This window comes from Staurois parvus, unplaced genomic scaffold (assembly GCF_062004578.1).
Source record: "Staurois parvus isolate SC_StPar_1 unplaced genomic scaffold, SC_StPar_1.0 ptg000006l, whole genome shotgun sequence".
Classification (NCBI taxonomy): domain Eukaryota; kingdom Metazoa; phylum Chordata; class Amphibia; order Anura; family Ranidae; genus Staurois; species Staurois parvus.
In genome coordinates, this window is record NW_028317802.1 from 14,415,457 (window position 1) to 14,436,032 (window position 20,576).

At 38.9% G+C, this 20,576-nt stretch overlaps 1 protein-coding gene across 2 annotated transcripts in view; it reads right to left on the minus strand.

Moving 5' to 3' along the window:
* Positions 1-20,576, minus strand: part of ATP10B (ATPase phospholipid transporting 10B (putative)) — a 286,968-nt gene that overhangs the window by 118,619 nt on the left and 147,773 nt on the right. Inside the window, exon 1 of one of the 2 annotated variants that reach the window (XM_089662890.1) lies at positions 12,796-13,396. The exons of the other annotated variant lie outside the window; for it this stretch is intronic. Within the exon in view, the coding sequence (XP_089519016.1) occupies positions 12,796-13,202 (407 nt within the window). The 5' untranslated portion in view covers positions 13,203-13,396. Of the gene's footprint in view, positions 1-12,795; positions 13,397-20,576 lie in introns of those variants that run through there. 2 annotated transcript variants of the gene reach the window in all.

Below are 20,576 nucleotides of genomic sequence, written 5' to 3' on the forward strand. Positions count from 1 at the left end.
TAAAAATGCAAAACACGGAAAGAACATGGCTTCTCCATTGAACTCTAATGTAGCAATATTGTTGCTTTTTGCTTTTAAAAAAAGTCACTGACCCTTTCCAAAAATGCAGCAGCTCAAAAAAGCAAAGATGTCAACATGTTCCATAGGAAACTATGTTAAATGGACTGTGGTGCATTTCTGCAAAAAGCAGGAGTACCAGATGAAATTAGAAGACAGACTACAAAAACCAAAAAAACCCCAGAAAGCCTAAAAAAAGAAAACTAATTCAGCCATCATATCTAAGAAATGGTAAGCTCCAATATAATAAATGTTTAATTTTTGGTAATACTGGTTTAACAAAAAATTATACTTGGTACCTAAGTAGAGCTGCTGACATCAGAGACTGGTATTTTGGAGTTGTTCATTTTCAAATATACATGCACATTGGAAAAATAAAATCTTAGCTGGCAAGTGCCACTAAAAAGAGCAAGGAGTGACCTTGAATAGACAGTTTGGGAATCTTGACTACTGATCTGAAAGAAAAAAAAATTGATTGTACCATTGAATAAGTGTTTAGCTATTTCCAGAAACGTAAAGCAATGATGATGTTTGCGGAAAGTGGCTAAAAAAGGTACAGCCCACATTCTGTTAAGATCTATACTCAAACCCTAGACTGAAACCAAGACGTGGTTTAAAGCTCAAATCCAGCCATTTATTTAGTTTTGAAAAGAGTTTACCCTTTGTTGGTTTTTTATTTCTCTCTGGAACCCCCTCTAGATGGGAGCAAAGGTATATCTTTGCAAACAGTAATAGGCTGATATTTAAAATTTCTTGATGCCAGAGCTGCATTGCCCTTTACAAGGACACCAGAGGCTAAACACACACATGACATGTAGGCCTCATAGTTCCAAATGTTCTCTTAGGATTTGCTTCCACATTTTGTTGAGAAAACACTGTGAACATACCCCATGGAAAGATATCAGAAAACATGCAGAACTCTTGAAAATCAGACTTGACACTTTAACGTTTATTAAATTGTCAATTCTACACATGTCATCTGACAAGAATAGGCAGAGAGAATTTGTAGATCAGGAATGGTTTTCAGATGTGATTTATATCCTATGGTTAGCAGAGTTACCATGAGTGGTTTTGATGCATTGCAGGGAGTCGAAGAGAAGACATGTTCATCTCAGCTAATAAGGCGGCCTATATTTTTGTCACAAAGAGAAAACTATTCCACTAGGTATTCCCAATCTCCTATAACATTCCTTCATTTTAAAAGGGTAATATTTTTTTTTTTAAAAGCAAAAGATCCTACCATTTACATTGCTGAAAAAACACAAGAGAAGAGAAATCATATATCAAAAACATTAGCCCAGTAAATGAAAAAACATCAGTTATAAAAATGGAACATGGTATCTGCAATCATTACATTTTGACTATGTAACAGTAAAGAAGCCAACTATTAAATGTAAACCATTTCTAAAATAAATGTAGAGGCGGTCATTGCTGAGCTCCTCTTGTAAATTCTAATTCCCTGTCTGTTTTAGTGATCTTCTAGCTTTAAAACAAGTATGTACAGCAGAAAAAAAAATAAAAATAAAATCAGATCTCCATATCTGCATACTTGTTTAGGGTTAGGCTGGGCTCACATGGGTGATTTTTGCTATGGTAATCATTGCTCATGACTGGCCTGCAATTAATCACCAGTGATTGCTACACATAGGAAACAATAGAGTGTAGCATGTAGCAGCCATTAATCGCTAATCGTAGCACAATGTTCCAAATTTGGGTGATCAATGCTCAACTGCATGTGTAGCAATCACTGATGAATACTTGAGGGGCAATCATGGGCAGTAAGCAACCACCATAGCAAACATTTCCCATGTGCAACCAGCCTTCGTGACTCAGAGTATTAAAACATGAGGATTAGTGTGACAGCCAGGCAACTAGCATTTGCAGAATGTAAAGTCAGAAATGGCAGCTTCCATGTTTCTGATCAGAAAGGTTTCCTTTAAATCAGGCTTTGTATGTGTGATGCAAACATTTGTCTTTTATATTGGCAGGACAAATAATACAGAGGCATCCTGGCTTGATTTTAGGAATATTTTAACAACATCAAATAAAAAGAAACAAACAGCTAAGGACATATGGACATTTTTATAGTTCTGGTTCTTGAAATGCTTAAAATGTCTGTGTTTTTGTTAAATATTTATTTCCCACTGTTTCACCACAACCAATAATCATGGCCAGCCAAAGCTTAGCAGTTGGGGAAACAATGTCAGGAATGGTTCTTAAAGGAGCATTACTTAGTCTCTTCCTACCCTAATAGTGTCCCAGGGTGTCTTGTGTGTATTAGCAAAATCTCCCAGTGTGCTATGCCAAGATGGTAGAGGCCAGGTCCTGGTTAAAAATTGATACACACAGTATAAAAACATGACAGCAGCTATTCTGTTCCACTGGAATAAATTCTCTCCTTTTTATTTCTATAGGCATTTGTTCATTAAGAGAAACACCTACAATGGTAAATTTCTTCACTATAAAACCACAACCACCCTGAAGATTAACCTCCATAAGCAGATAAGGTGCACGTTACAGTAAGCTTCTCAAGAAGACTGCTTAAGTCTTTTCTTTATGATCATGTTGTCTACTAATGCATGAGATTTACATATAGCAGATTTACATTCAGCTTTACTTGCTATGTTAGTAAATTAAGCTTTGTGTTCTGCTTAGTAATAGTTATAAAATGATAACAAATGTGTGCCACTGCAAATCACACACAGACACACACACTACGCAACAGCTAAAGCAATCCAAGAAAAGAAAAAACATAAGTATCACTGATCATATCTAGCCAAAAATTAACCACTGCTATGTTGCCAAAAGTATTGGGACATCTACCTTTACATGCACATGAACTTTAATGGCACACCCTTTGTAGCTATAACAGTTTCAACTCTTCTGGGAAGGCTGTCCACAAGGTTTAGGAGTGTGTCTATGGGAATGTTTGACCATTCTTCCAGAAGTGCATTTGTGAGATCAGGCACTGATGATGGATGAGAAGGCTTGACTCGCATTCTTGGCTTTAATTCATCCCAAAGGTGTTCTATCGGGCTGAGGTCAGGACTCTGTGCAGGCCAGTCAAGTTCCTCCACCCCAAACTTGCTCTTCCGTATCTTTATGGATCTTTATAGATCTTGCTTTATACACTGGTGCGCAGTCATGTTGGAACAGGAAGGGGCCATTCCCAAACTGTTCCCACAAAGATGTCCAAAATGTCTTGGTATGCTGACACCTTAAAAGTTCCCTTCACTGGAACTAAAGGACCAGTGCACCGGGCGATCTCTGTGATCGCTGTATACTACGGACACAGCTGATTACATAATGAGGTAAAAGGCCAATCACAGCGGCATTTTACCACGTGATCAGCTGTGTCCAATGACACAGCAGATCACAAAGTAAATACAATTGCCGGTTATCGGCAGCACTTTCCTCATGCTGTTACAGCGTGAGGAAAGTACTACAGATAACCGTCAGCTGTCACATAGGAGATTAGCACTGATCAACAGGGCACGGATGATCACCCAGCAGTGCCTCCCATCAGTGCCACCCACCAGTGCCCAGCAGTGCCTCCCTTCAGTGTCACCCATCAGTGCCACCTAGCAGTGCCCATCAGTGCTGCCTATCAGTGCCAAGCAGTGCCTCCTATCAGTGCCCAGCATTGCTGCCAGTCAGGGCTGTCAGTCAGTGCCGCCCGTCAGTGTCGCCCCTCAGTGCCGCCCGTCAGTGCTGCCTGTCAGTGCACCATCATCAGTGCCTCCTCTTCAATGCCCACCAGTGCTGACTCATCAGTGCAGCCTATCAGTGCTGCCTATCCATGCCACCTCATCAGTGTCCATCAGTGCTGCCGATCAGTGCCGCCTCATCAACGCACATCAGTGAAGGAGAAAAATTACCAAAATTGTTTGCAAAATGTTATAATAGAAACAAAGAAAAACTTTTTTTTCACATTTTTTGCTCTTTTTTTTGTTTATAGCACAAAAAAACAAAGGGTTGAACAAAAGAAAAAAAGATCCAATTCTCCCATCATCTCAGACATCAGAATATAGTGATCAGTGTTGCTGGCTATAACCGTACTGATTGCTCAGGAAAAATCCGACAGGCTGGTTGTACACAAGTCGATCAACAGATCGACCTGTGTACAACCAGCCTGTCTATACATGGATTGAAATTTGGCAGGTCCCTGCTGAACTGGCTGAATTTCAATCCATGAATAGCTGGCTTGAAAGGCAACAAAGGAGGAAAAAGGTGAAAATCAGTATTGTATGAAAAAAGCAAAAATGTATGATAGGTGGGGCTTAGCAAACTACATATCATTTACATTAGAAGCTCACATCTACTTATACAAATACTAGTCCACATATTTACAATGGAACACTTATCAATGTAAACATTAAAGAAACACAAGGTTTTAATTGATTTGTAAATGCTGTGGTGGGCCTACAGGTTCTCTTGGTGTGTTATTGTATTGCAAGTCTCAGAGGTGGCAGGTGTTTGTGACAAGGCATTTGTAGGCTAATCCAGGCTTTTTATTAGAGCCTTTAACATGGACATTCATGTCATCATACACAAGGATTACCACAATTTACATGAATGGGCAGCTCTCACCTAGAAACTCCATGCATTTAATTGTAAGTGTTTTATCTACTTTGAGTATCTACAACTTATGACTGAAGTGAATCTAGACTAAGCCGCAAATGGAATTTTAAAGAACTGGTATTTCATGAAATATGGTACAATAATAGAAGAATTCAAATTATTAAGAAATTATGTTTCCAAGATAGCAGTTTTACTTCTGCTCATGTCAAGATTTGGTTCTAAAGTTTCATAAGCTAACACAAATTGGCATTAAAATCAAACCTGGCAACATTTTTTGTGGAGCTATAAGCCTGGAAGTGGTTACATACAGTATATGACATATATGTCCCAGGACAATAGATTATAGAATATGGTCTGGAAGCTTTGGACACTGACTGGTATACATACTCAAAGCATGTTTCATATATTTCATAGGGATCAATAAAACATTTATACACGTGCTGTGACTCCTGAAGAAATACTGTGGCAAACATGAAGCCATAGTGACCAATAGAACTGCTGTCTTCAATTCTTAGCTTGCACTATAAGAAAAGATGCGTTTTTTTTTTTTTAATTGTTTACTTGAAATTATCAGTTATAGTCATCTCCAGTTTGCAAGCTTTTTATTATTATAGAAGTCAATTCATTACTATCAAACAGTAAATTCAGAAATACGAAGCTTAAAAATGCTGCATATTTTAGATTCTTGTCTGGAAACTTATGATGAAATAACTATACATGGTACAGGGATATTTATTGCTAATAACTACAGGGAAAAAAGCCCTATAATACATTATAGTAAATCCAGTACGGACTCTAAAACAGCAGCAGCCCAACGGCACCCTTATTGTTACAGGGAATATGAGAGGCCCCTATATGTGCTGTACATCACAGTCCCTTATCTTTCCACATTACCTCTACCAGCATGCACAGAAGCACGTACCTTGAAAATAATCACAAAAATCACTCACAATAGAAAATCTAACAAGTTAAAGAAAATGTACAAATACCATAGAAATATATTTATGCAGTGTTACTGTATCCAGCTTTACAACTGTTCACTGACAAACATAGAAAAGCAGAAGCTATCTCTATGCAGAAAAGTTAATGTAACTTGTCTTCTGGCATCCAGAAACATACTGTATTCCGAACACCAAATGCCGGACCTCAAAGCACCTGTAATTTCATATAATGGTGGGAGTATTTGTGGTAATTCCCACCAGTCATGTCACTCACTATATTAAAAGCTGTACTAAGAAAATGTGGAAAATTGTTCTGTGAAAAGCATAATAACCAGTTTGCCTCAAGTCATACAAAGTCTTGAAGCTTGAAACGTGGGAAAGTAAAAACGTTTCTAGCAAGTTCTTATCAAATTTCCTGTTTATTTTTCCAAAATAGTTTCACAGTAAATGGCCTATTTTTCATGTGTATATCAGAGCTGTGAAATGTATTGGCAAGAGAAATGAATTGTTTATGGCAAACATTCCCGTACACAAGATAAAGGTGACCACATTCTAGGTTATATTTGCAGACACTGCAGCAAATGTAACTATTATTCTTGACAATGAAAGCACCTGACATGCAATCAAAGGACTGGACAGCAGCATGGACAGGCAGAAACTGTGGATGTGAAAAACATAATGTTATTAAATATTGGTTTATCTATAAAGGTTAATTACATTAGAAGTAAATCTGGTCAGTCCTGAGATTTACATAGGCCTTCCAAATAGTACAGTCAAATTGATGACCTGTTTTTACCCTACTACAGTTGGCAAAACACAGCTAGGTCACTTTTCTGCCCTTCTCCCACCTATGATTGGAGAGTTAAGCTGGCTGTACATGGATCATAATTTTGCTGGTTCATTAAGGTCCATTCAATTTTTTATCCATGTATGGACAGGCTGGCTGTACCAAAGCTGACTTAGGTATAACCAGCCTGTCAGATTAAAAAAAAAAGGAATTACTGGTGGCGCCTATAGCTGCTAGTAGTAATCATTGTGTCCTGCCTGCCAGGAAGGCTCCCAATGACCCCACGCAGAACACAGTAGTGCTGCTGGAGCCATTCCCCCATCAACACCACCCTTGAGGGGAAATAAAGAAAATCAAATCATCTATAGCCTGCCTTAGACTGATGTACTCATTTCTCTGCTTATTCCTTCAATGAGAAGGTTGTCAGCACTTATACATGTAGTGCACCTGGTAGGCTCCTGGTGTTCCCCCACCCTAAGTCAGGTATTGATACTACTTATATGTAAAAATAAATGTCTTTTTTTTAATGTATATATAACTACATTGTTTAATCTGCTTGGGCTTCAGCTTTAAAAGAGGTGTTTTTTTTTTTTTTGCTCTCCCACCTGCAACCACGGGTGTTTGGAAGGAGCATCAAGGATCACTTGAGAGAAAACAGTGGGCTGGGAGGGAAAGGCAAAACGACAGGGCCTCTTTAGGATATCAAATCAGGACCCGAACTTGCCATTTTGCAACATTTTCCTTGTTCATAAAACTTTATGGGACATGTTCACATTTGTGCATTTTCATTTTTGGTAAGGGTCAGGGACTTTTTTTCCGGAGCAGATTGCAACATGTGAACCAGGCAGGAAAATGTAGTTTTTAACACAGTGGAGAAAAGTTATCTGTTGCCTGTCTTCTAAATTCTTGCCCATAAGGAAAGAGAGAGGTGAAGAGAAGGTTTACTCTCTTTAATGAGGATCTAGACAGCATCAAAAACAATTTTTAGTTGATAATTGGGGCAATTAGAATCTTTTTGAAGTTTTATTGAGGTCTATGTCTTCCTGTCCTGTGTCCCCTGTTCTTACACCTTTTTTGTCCTGCTGTGCGGTTTTGATTCCTTTTCCCCAGTTTTTCACACTGCCTTTTCCCTGACTGCTATGCACACTCTTAGGCTCCATGCACACTAGCATTTTTAAGCTGGAAAAAACGCTGGTAATAGTATTTTATAGTCGCGTTTATAGCGTTCAGAAGTGTTTAGGAAAGTTTGCGTTTTATTAGCATTTATATAGCACATGTAGAGGAAAAAATTAAAAAACTAGAAAAAATCTGTATGGAACATTTTAGTAATGTTTTTTTCTGCTGGAAAAATGCTAAAAAAAACTCTACAAAAACTATTTTTTTTCTGCTCCTAGATGCTGAAGCTCAAAAAATGCTAATGGCCTAAAGTAGTAGTGAAATGGGTACATAGAATAAAATTATTTAGCTTCAAGGAGCAGAAAAAAATGCTAATGACAGCATCTTTAAAAAAATGCTACTGTGCATGGAACCTTATGAATCAGTAAAAAAAAAAAAAAAAAACAACATATAGTGAATAAGCCATTACAGTCAAGAGACATGACAGATTACACCACCAGCTATAAAATTAGTTCACTTCTAAAAAAAAAAAAAAAAAAAAAATTATACAATTACAGATCTGTATAGGTGTCCTGCACACTTCTTCCAGTGCAGCCATATATCTTTTAAATAGTATAGATACACATCACCAAATGGCATTGAGTCAACTCATTCAGCCTTTAATTTTAGTGACATATTCATCCAACAATGAAGGAACCTGGATGACATTATTCCATAAGAATTGGGGAGCTGACAAATGAGCAATTAAAGCTTAATAACCTATTAGCCTGGATCATTTACTATTCCCCTTACAAAACACATTAGCCAACATAAACTACAATGTTACTACATGGATAACCAGCTTACTATAGTCCTTTATTTGTTCATAATTATTTTGAACCATAGGGCCCTTTCTGTTTCTATTTTTAATATTGGTAAAACCATATATCCACTAGTGTAGGGACAATGATCACAGCTGAGTCAGCTATGGCTAGACCCCAAAAAAACAGGGCACTGCAACGAAGTCTCTACAACCACTGTCATAGTGAATGTGCTCAGGAAACTATAAAATGTTGGATTTCCCATCTGAAAGTAGTCAGTAGGAGATATAGAGAGGTTGAATCAGCAAAGCGGGGACACGGACAACAAAAACATAATAGACGTTCTTACCCTTCTTTACTCTATTGAAAGCTTAGGGTATACATACAGTTTGAGCCACGTTCCTATTCACGCCTGAGTGATTAGTAACATGTTTCTCAGGCTTGTGAACAAAATGGAGGATTCAGGAGTGTCTACGCTGAATATAGAGACCTACATCCACCTGGCGAGGGCCCACAAGAACCTCTACAACCCCAGTGATTCCAACTACAAGAACTATGTGAATCAACAGAAAGCCTGGGAAGAAATAGTGGAAATGGCTCAAGAGCTCGAATAGCACAAACCACCACTACACTAAAGGGGAAAAATAGGAAGCAGACACAATGATGACAACAGCATATGATTTAAAAAATAATACTGCTTTCCATTGTTCAAAAAAATCCTTAAACTTTAAAAACACATGAAAAACGCTCATTCACTTACAAAAAATGCTTAAAAAATGCTTCAAAACAGTCTGAAAACATTAACGTTCAAGTTTATCAGAGTCATGTCTGCGTTGCAAACATCATCCAGAACTATGCAGGCCTTAAAATATAACATTAGAAAAAAGCAATAGCTTCAATAGGAATAACTACTATAGACAATGCCAACACTGTATGTCTAAGCGCTTTGTACAAGAGGCCCAGCATACTGCAAATTTATGGTTATACCTAGCATAAAACAGACTACATGCTAGAATTGTTGCCCTAACTCTAACACACTACACAAAGGCCTGCTATAATAAATTAGCAAAAAATCAGGGTGTCATGCTTTTGTAACTGAGTGCATTCACCTGAAATACTTCGCATATTTGTAAGTGTATAATGCTATGTCAAACAAGACTGTTTAGTTACTGCATGCACCGAAATGAATTGTGTTCAAGTTCATGTGTTTGTGTTATGTGTCAATTGGCAACAAGTTGTCAGACACAGCAAAAGAACTAATTATTCAAATCGAAAGCCGTCATCTTTGTCACCTCTGAAACCATCAAATTTTATGCTATTTTCCAGCTGCCAAATCGGTACTTGAGGGTTTTTTGTTTTTTTTTTTAGATTGTCCTAAAGTAATATCACTTATTATATCCTAAATGTCACTCTCCTTTTATTTCTGTGTTCATTTTAACATTTTAAGATGAAGCCTTAAAAATCACAATACATAGTAAATGGGAATGGGAAATGGAATTGCTGTGTCACATTAATTTTAAATATGAGTCTAAACACCATAACTAGATGATCTCTTGTGAGTGCATTCAGCACTCTCATGATAACACTGTTGCTGCCGTCATTCGCAAAGCTTTAGCAGGCTGTTAAGACTGTGTTAACGCGATGCAAAGGTTTACAAAATGTAGGTGTAAATGTACAATGCTAGCTAAGAGCGAAGTGATATTCTCAAGTAAAGCGACAGTTCTGATATTAGAGTACTGAATGGTTCATCAATCAAGTGATAGTAGACCATGGGAATGCAGACACAGATCTTCGTCATAATAAAAGAATTCCTCACACAAGCATATGATTTATTCATAAATCCAGCAGGACAATTAGGCAGGAGATGCTTAATCTGCAGGCCGACAACCTAAACAGGGCTTTATCAATTGTGCTGAGTGACGTCTTTTTCTGTTTGCCATCTTCGTTAGTTTAGGGCAGTTACCAACAGAATGAACTCATAAGACTTTGTGATATCAGTAAAAAGGGCTACCTATATATAACCAGCACATCTACAGTCTGGCCCTATCTCCAAACATTCAAGTAGGTCTGAAAATTAAGCTCTGCCAAAACCTGTATAATCCTTTCCTATGATCTTTTTCCATTTTCTTTGATCCTATTTATCATCTCTGTTTTGCTCACTAACTCCTCGCTTGTGATTTTCTGACACAACTGACAGACATGAACAGTTACGTTAAGTCAAAGTCAAGCAAAAGGATTCAGTGGTATGAAAAAAACACAAAAAATTTAAAAGAAACACATAAAAGAAAAAGGTAAACCGGTAAAAAGAAAATAATAATAAGTACCTCTAATCTTCTAAGGGTATTGTTCAGTTGCTGCATCATCTCTCAAGATGTGCCCAAAATAAATCGCAAAAGTAAACAACTCTTTATCAGTGATCACCCCATCTAACAGTAAAAACAAAGATATATCACAGCTGCCATATGTTCTTTCACCTTCATGAGATTTGACGAGGAAAGAACATATGGCTTCTAGGACACATATAGGAAATTGTATGTACTTTTAGAGCCCTGTCACACAGGCTTTCATAACAGGTCCACCTGTACATTTTTCAGACAGACCTGATCAAAAGCTCCATGTGGGCCTACGGGCAGGCTGATGTAAATGTGTAACGGACTTGTAGTCCATTTACATCTGGCCATTGAACCATCACTGTCTGCTCTGAAAATGCAGACACAAACCGAACAGGCAGGGATGTAAAAAAAACCTGACACCTGTCCTGTTCAGCTTTGATTCAGCAGAGGTTCTACATCATGTTAAAGGGCCCTTAGAGGAGGTGATCACTGATTAAGAGTTGATAACGTTTGCTGTTTTTTTGGGCCTTAGAAAAAAAAGCAATAAATGCAATGCCAACTTTGAGATACACACCATTTGAAACTAAAGCAATGGCTACAAAATGATCATTGGTTTGATAGTGAAAAATTAGATCTCATTGTATGAGGGTCTTACAAGTCCCAATAACAAAGACACAATAGGGATGTGTTTTTGTTTCTACATTGGGCCATGTGGTAGTTTACAAGTACATCTGCACATGAAAGGAACTGGCTATTGCCAACATCAATGGTACCTCTTTTACTTAGACAAAGAGATTAACCTTTCATTAAAAGAAACATGTTATGATGGAAATATGTATGCAGCCAATGCTGGCATCTCCTTCTCAAAAAGCTGTTTATCTAACTTTCATGCTGATGCTTTGGCTTCAATGCTTTGAGTCTCTGATGAGTGAATAAGTACAAATAAAAAAATGTTTCTGACACTAAAGACAAGCCAAGCAATTAGAAGGTCATCAATGACAGCCTACATAGTTGTCTTATGATAGATTTACTTAAAGCATAGACAAAATCTCTTAAAAATACAAGGTGAAAACAAAATTGTGGTGGATTCCAGTGAAGCAGCTAATTAGGGGAGCGCACAATAACTGAAACACAAACAGCCATATCTGATAACTATCTTTTAGAATTAAGAAAGTATGCAGACATTTTGGATACCTGATAATGCTGCATTTTCATTTGCATATAGACAGAACACAGTCACCTTCCAAGCTGACAAACAGGTATACTATTGAGGTGCAAATAGTCTTCAAGGTTATCTGAGACACTTCTTAAAGAAATCTTCACCAGTTAAGCTGGAAAAAGGGACCTCAATTCCCTCAGTACCCATTATGAGAATCAGAATCACCAAATGTATAGCGCCAGCCCTACACTACACTAACTACTAGCATTAAACCAATCAACTACGCAAACTACAAAGAAATCTGACATTGTATTAAGCTTTATATTTGCCAAATTTTTTCCAATTGTTTACTAAACTTTCTCTTTTATACAAAAACAGAAAATAATTAAAAGACAAGAAATAATAATTACAAGAAAAAATTCCTAAGATTCAAATACTTTAGAAACGCTCGGTGTGATCTTATTTGATTTTTGTGTAATACTGATCCTTACTACAGTCTAATTGGCTGCTATAGTTATAGACCTAAAAAGGAAAAGGTCCATTGGCACCACAATATTTTCAAAATATAATTGATAAACTTGTGGTATATTCTTTTTGGAACTGTTATCTCTACTCTAGCATTATTAACCTTAATCTCATTACGCTACTGCCCTGGGTAAGTGTCTGATGCAGGGGCAGACTGACCATTTGGAAACTCGGGCACTGCCCGAAGGCTCGGGGTCAGTAGGGGGCCCCATGAGATACCCCTGGTATCTTTTTCATAAGTTTTTTTTAGTTTGGGCAAGGACACGGGCCCCATGATCCCCTATTGCCCGGGGGCCCCATGAGTTGTCAGTCCGCCCCTGGTCTGATGGGTACCGAAACAGTAGCTTTCTATTGACGCTCTCTTATACATGCTACAGGTACAAGTAGCACAAAACATGAAAAGATGATTGTACACATCATCAGTTAGTAGCAAAAAATATTAACATATAAACTACATACAAAACACAAAAAAAATCTGAAGTTTTGGAAGACTTACTTGCAATATACCATGCACAGCATGTTATTGATTTCCTTGTCCGATTTAAACCGCCTGAAATCTTCCCATACATCCTTAATTGCAGTAATAGCCAAAATAATACAAATTGGAATTATGGCTATGGCTGGTTGAAAGGCATTGACCACCGGTACAAAATTTAGAGCGGCTATTAAAACAAAGTACATGTTGGCGAAACGGTGAAACTGTTCAAACAGATTCTTAGGAATGAAGGAAAGGAATGTGTATTTAGTGGTCTTGATTCTGTTGGTTTGGTAAACACTGTTTGGGTTTTCCTTCCAATTGGCGCCCTCAAAAAGTAAATTGGACTTAATGTCCCTTTTGGAGTCATCCTTTTTCCGTCGTCCCCTTATCACCCTCTCCCAGAGCTCTGTGGTAATAGAAGACATTGCTTTACATGCGGAGGGATGTAAAGTGAAACTTGACTTAAAGTTTTCCAAAGATAGGACAGCCGGCAGATTCCTGGTTCACCATGTTGCTTTGGTGAAGGTTTGTCCTGATTTGTCTTTCTCCTTTATATAAAAAAAAAACAAAATTCCACCACAAAATCCCAAGATGTAGCACAGGTCTTTCATGTGCTCTGGACACCGGCAGACTTTTTCTTCTCTCACTTCTTTCAAAGTACACCTGTTGATTGCAGACGTCACTCCAGCTACCTGTGTGTCACTCCATAAACCAGTTAGTCCGAGGACAGCAGTAAAGCTGCCTCTGGGTCCTACAAGCTCTCAGCTTGGCTATAATCACAGGCTAACCTGTTCACCTGAATGGTATGCTAATAAGCAGTCTCTGCACATAAGATAATAGAATGGCAGTTAGCCATGTGCCTACTTATAATAAACAGAATGAGGAAGCACATGAAATCTTTACATAGCAGAGGAGAGGGAGCGTCTTGTACATGTGACAGTGAACTTTGAACTGTGAACAGTATATTATTAGAAACAAAGATCTACATTAACCTTTTTCTCAACATGGTATGACAGACTACAGAACAAGAAATCTTGAGATAGGCAGCATAAAAACACTTGCAATTCATTTGTAATCGTTGCACTTCATAAAATGTGAACAAAAAAATATGAATCTCTTTTATTGATATATTTCAGATAGATTTATTTTTAATTGCTTAACAACTCCAGTCAGTCACAGTGTGTCTGAGCTTTTTTTTCTTTTTGTTTTGGAGATGTGTTGTCCCTACATTATATAACTTTCAAACCTAATAACTGTGAGTAACTTTAACACACGGCACTTTGCGAGGGGCCATTCATTTAGTAAAGCACTCCAATGCACAACTACAGTAGATGTCAATGCACTTGCAGTAAAAAAAATTGCTACGCTGTACATGGAAAGCCCATTCTAAATAGATTGGCTACCTGATCACAATTCACATTAACAGGTAAAATAGCGCACATGAACTAATGTATCACAGCAGATTGCATTTTGCATTTTATAGCATTTTTCTACCTTTATGTTTTTGTTTCATGTTTTTTTTGCTAGCAAGTGAGAAGGGAAATTAGAAAAATGCATTTTACTGTAATTTTTTTTCCATTGCAATTTTTATGGTTTTTTTGGCACAGCCCCATTTATTTATCCCAAATTATACACTGCTCAAAAAAAATTAAAGGAACACTTTGAAAACACATCAGATCTCTATGGGGAAAATTATCATGCTGGATATCTATACTGATATGGACTGGGTAATGTGTTAGGAACATAAGGATGCCCCATTGTTTGATGGAAATTAATATTATCAGCCTACAGAGGAGTGAATTTAAAGATGCCCCAAAAACCAAAGTGAAAAAATGATGCAGTAGGCTAGTCCATTTTGCTGAAATTGCATTGCAGCAACTCAAAATGGTACTCAGTAGTTTGTATGGCCCTCACATGCTTGTATGCATACTTGACAACATTGGGGCATGCTCCTAATGAGATGATGGATGGTGCCCTGGGGTATTTCCTCTCAGATCTGGACCAGGGCATCACTGAGCTCCTAGACAGTCTGAGGGTTCAACTTGGTGACATAGAATGGACCAAAACATGATGTCCCAGAGGTGTTCTATTGGATTTAGGTCAGGGGAGCGTGGGTGCCATTGAGTGGTATTAATTCCTTCATCCTCCAGGAACTGGCTGCATACTCAAGCCACATGAGGCCGGGCATTGTTGTGCACCAGGAGGAACCTAGGAACTATTGCACCAGAGTAGGGTCTGACAATGTGTCCAAGGATTTCATCACGATACCTAATGGCAGTCAGGGTTCCATTGTCTAGCCTGTAGAGGTCTGTGTCCCTCCATGGATATGCCTCCCCAGACCATCAGTGACCCACCACCAAAACGGTCATGCTGAACGATGTTACAGGCAGCATAACATTCTCCAAGGCTTCTCCAGACCCTTTCACATCTGTCACATGTGCTCTGGGTGAACCTGCTCTCATCTGTGAAAAAGCACAGGGTGCCAGTTGCAGACCTGTTAATTCTGGTGTTCAATGGCAAATGCCAATCCAGTTCTATGGTGCCGGGCAGTGAGAACAGGGCCCACTATAAGACGTCAGGCCCTCAGGCCACCCTCATGAAGTCTGTTTCTGATTGTTTGGTCAGAAACATTCACACCAGTGGCCTGCTGGAGGTCATTTTGTAGGGCTCTGGCAGTGCTCACCCTGTTCCTCCTTGCACAAAGGAGCAGATACCAGTCCTACTGATGGGTTAACTAGTTGCTGACCGCAGGTAGCTGAATGACAGCTGCACTGCTGCCAGCCATTTTTGGGAGGCCGTCAATGCAGCCAAGTAGTGCCGCCAGTCAGTGTCCAACAGTTGCGCCAGTCAGTGCCCAGCAGTGCTGCGAGTCAGTGCCCAGCAGTGCCGCGAGTCAGTGCCCAGCAGTGCCGCGAGTCAGTGCCACCTCATTAGTGCTGCTTATCAGTGCCGCCTATCAGTGCCCATCAGTGCTGCCTATCAGTGCAGCCTCATCAACGCACATCAGTGATGGAGAAAAATTACCTGTTTGCAAAATTGTATATTAGAAACAAAGAAACTTTCTTTTTTTTTTAATTTTTTGCTCTATTTTGTTTATAGCACAAAAAGTAAAAAAACACCCAGCAGCAAGTAAATACAACCAAAAGAAAGCTCTATTTGTGAGAAAAAAAAATTATAAAAATATCATATGGGTATAATGTTGCATGACCACGTAATAGCCATTCAAAGTGCGACAGCACTGAAAGCTGAAAATTGACCTGGTAAGGAAAGGGGTATAAGTGCCCGGTAGGCAAGTGGATAAGGACCTTCTACGGCCCTGTCCAACTCTTCTAGAGTAACCAATTGTCTCCTGGAATCTTCTCCATGCTCTTGAGACTGTGCTGGGAGACACAGCAAACCTTCTGGCAATGGCACGTATTGATGTGCCATCCTGGAGGAGTTGGATTGCCAGTGCAACCTCTGTAAGGTCCATGTATCACCTCATGCTACCAGTAGTGACACTGACCTTAGCCAAATGCAAAACTAGTGAAAAACAGTCAGAAAAAGATGAGTAGTGAAAAAATGTCAGTGGCCTCCACCTGTAAAACCATTCCTGTTTTAGGGGTCGTCTCATTGTTGCCCATCTAGTGCACCTGTTGTTAATTTTATTAACACCAAAGCAGCTGAAACTGATTAACGACCGCCTCTGCTACTTAACTGACCAGATCAATATCCCAGGAGCTTAATTGACTTGATGCTGTACTATGATTAAAAAGTGTTCCTTTAATATTTTTTTGAGCGGTGTACTTGACAAGGTCTGCCAATTTAACCCCTTCCCGCTGGCGTCTCCTGGCCCTTTAAGAGTTTCAAACGCTGGGAGGCAGGGCAGGTGGGACGTTGTTTAGGGATTATGTGACCACCATGACGGCGGTCACATGATCGGGAAAGGTCCTGATTGAAAGAGCAGACCAGGACCTTTCCGGAAGTGCCGGACATGTGTGCTGGGAGCGCACAGGGCGTGCGCTCTCAGCACATGTTTTTTCTTACATGAATGCAAATATGTGGCCGCACGGTGTCTAGGCCCAGACGCCGGGAGGCCGCACATTTGTGTGCGGCCGGCGTAAAGGGGTTAAAAAAAGATGTAATCTAAGTGTGATTTATGCTATTATGTAAAATTGTGGAATGGAAGAGCTTAAAGAGAATGTGTGACTTTTATGTTAATGGTAATTTCACATCAGCTTTGGTGAGAAAAAAAATAGATAAGTACACATTGCTGCACTGCGTATCTGAACTAACTAAGACTAAAAAGTGGCATTTTATTTCAAATATGGCAAATGGATAATCTGGGAGAAAGGTGGTCAGTCCTTAAAGGGTAATTTCATTTTCATGAAATAATGACAATAATGTGTTATTAAACCCAAAACAAAAAAAGTAATATATTGCAGCTTACTAACCATCAAATGTGGTGGCTGCATTAGTTTTTAGGCTTTTGGTGATCTGGCCAGTGACACACCTCCCCTCTGGATGGATGAGCAACCCTTGGACAGCAGCATTGTCATTCTGGGGATAGGGGAGAGCAGTGTTAGATGTACTGGCAGATTTAGATACACTAACACATTGAAGCCAAACCCCAGCTCACACTGCAGTTACACAAGCAGTTATAGCAAACTTTTTTTTTTTTTTTATAAAGATTTTACATGAATAAGTAAAGGCTGATCATTGTAAGCACATCGTCTGTATTAAATAGTTTTTCCCATCACTTTAAACTGCTACAATTGCAGGAGAGCTTGTTCTATTGAAAACAACAAACTTACTGGTTGGACCATCAGATGAAAATACAGGAAAGTCTCAGAAGGAACACTAATGCAGCCATCACATTGGGAAGCTGCAATATACAGTAATAAGGATGTGCATGTAGGTGTATATATATATATATATATATATATATATATATATATATATATATGTGTGTATACAGTTATACACATACAGTTAGGTCCATATATATTTGGACACAGGCACAATTTTCATACTTTTGGCTCTGTATGCCACCAGAATAAGTTAAAATGAAACAGTCTAAATGTGCAGATTTTCAGCTTTAATTCAAGGGGTTGAACATAAATATCAAGTACAAATTTTAGGAACTGCAGCCATTTTTATACACAGTCCTCCATTTTCAGGGGCTCAAATGTAATTGGACAATTGAATACAATCATAAATAAAATGTTCGTTTGTAATATTTTGTTGAGAATCTTTTACTGGCAATGACTGCCTGAAGTCTGGAAGTCATGGACATTACCAAAGACTGGGTTTCCTCCTTTCTGATGCTTTGCCAGGCTCTAACTGCAGCTGTCTTCAGTTGTTCTTTATTTGTGGGTCTTTCTGCCTTTAGTTTTGCCTTCAGCAAGTGAATGCATGCTCAATTGGGTTGAGATCAGGTGATTGACTCGACCATTGCAGAAAATTACACATATTTTCCTTCAAAAGCTCTTGGGTTGCTTTTGCAGTTTTGGATCATTGTACTGTGAAGCGCCGTCCAATCAACTTTGCTGCATTTGGCTGAATCTGGGCTGACAGTATATCTCTAAACACTGCAGAATTCATCCGTCTGCTTCTGTCATCTGTCACATCATCAATAAACACCAATGACCCAGTGCTACTGAAAGCCATGCATGTCCATGCCATCACACTGCCTCCACCATGTTTTACAGATGACGTTGTGTGCTTTGGATCATGAGGTGTTTCAAGAATGCTTTTCCAGAACTGGTCTGGCATTTTTAGATTTTTTTTGCAAAGTCTAATCTGGCTTTTCTATTCTTCAGGCTTATGAATGGTTTGCACCTTGTGGTGAATACTCTGCATTTGCTCTCATGAAGTCTTCTCTTGATTGTAGACTTGGACAATGATACGCCCACCTCCTGGAGAGTGTCCTTCACTTGTCTGGATGTTATGCATGGGTTTTTCTTTACCATAGAGAGCATCCTGTGATCATCCACCACTGTTGTCTGCCATGGACGTCCATGCCTTTTTATGTTGCTGAGCTCACCAGTGTGTTCTTCTTTCCTCAGAATGTACCAAACTGTTGATTTGGCCACTACTAATGTTGCTACTATCTCTCTGATTAATTATTTTTCATTTTTGAAGCCTTACAATGGCCTGTTTCACTTGCATGGACAGCTCCTTTGAACGCTTGATGTAGGTTCACAGCAATAGATTCCAAATACAAATACCACACTTAGAATCAACTTCAGACCTTTTACCTGCTTCATTGATGAATAATTAATGAGGGAGTAGCTCACACCTGGCCATGAAACAGCTTTTGATTCAATTGTCCAATTACTTTTGGTCCCTTGAAAAAGGGGAGATGGCTGATCTTAAGAGCTGTAATTCCTAAACCCTTCCTGCAATTTGAATGCACATACCCTGAAATTAAACCCACACACATACATACATTATATTTTTTAAACATTTTATTATTAAAGATTACCTTTCCATTTCAATCTGCCACCAGCTCTTACTTTCTAAAACTGGAAAAAAAGGGACATTGTTTGTGTACAGAACTCCCACAGCTATATCACCCCCTGCTCTTGTGAATAGCAGTTTTTCTTTTATTGTTGGGACTAATCATGTGACTAACTGGCAAGCAGACCCATCCAATGCGAAAAGGAAGCAAAAACTGACTGGAGGAACAGCAGCAGGTAAGACCTCATAACCAGGGGCGGACTGACAACTCATGGGGCCCCCGGGCAATAAGGAATCATGGTGCCCCTGTGTCCTTGCCCAAAATCAAAAAAAGCCTATGAAAAAGGTACCAAGGGCATCTCATGGGGCCCCCTACTGACCCCGAGCCCTCGGGCACTGCCCGAGTTTCCAAATGGTCAGTCCGCCCCTGCATCAGACACTTACCCAGGACAGTAGCGTAATGAGATTAAGGTTAATAATGCTAGATTAGAGATAACAGTTCCAAAAAGAATATACCACAAGTTTCCAAATGTTCAGTCCGCCCCTGCTCCTAACCAACTTGAAATGAATACATCTGATTAGGGAAGAGTTGTTTTGTCTCTAACCAAAAATACAATTTAATACTTTAATAAACTGCAGGGTTTTTACTTTTACAATGCTTTTAAAATAGACTTCACAATGAATACATCATGGTGCAATAACATACAGTAATTAAACATCGACCTATTCTATCCCTGGTTCTTATGAAAACTGGTTTACAAATGTTAACAATATAGCACAAATTGCTCATGTAAAGCCAAGCCCTCTTGTAAAATCTTTTTAGTTAGAAACACGCACACACGTCACAGGCTTTAATAAAGAACAATGTGGCAAGTGCAGAATACCAAAACAGAGATCAACTTTCATTAGACCAACAAAGACTGATGCTGAACTCTCTAAAAGACACAAATTATTACAGATTTATATTGGTTTGTACATCCCTAAATGTAGTTTAATGCAAATAGTATAAGTGCTTGTACAACAGGCAGCAGAGAAGAGGAGGGAGAAGCAGCACAAATAGCCCACTGTGTTGCTTTGCAAGGAGCATGCTAGTAGGAGGAGAGAGCAAAGTGACAGATGAGCTCATTAATGTGCTGCTTTTTATTTCACTATCCAAACACAGACAGGGGTAAGAAGGGGACCTGTAAGTACTTCTGAACTGCAGCAAAAAAAAAAAAAAAAACAGGTCACATGATCTGAAAAAGTTGTATGGTGGTGGTGGCAGTGTAAATCCCAGATGTGAATGGACAGATATACAAATCCTTTGATTCATTAAAGTGGTTCTAAAGGCTCAAGATTTTTTATCTTAATGCATTCTA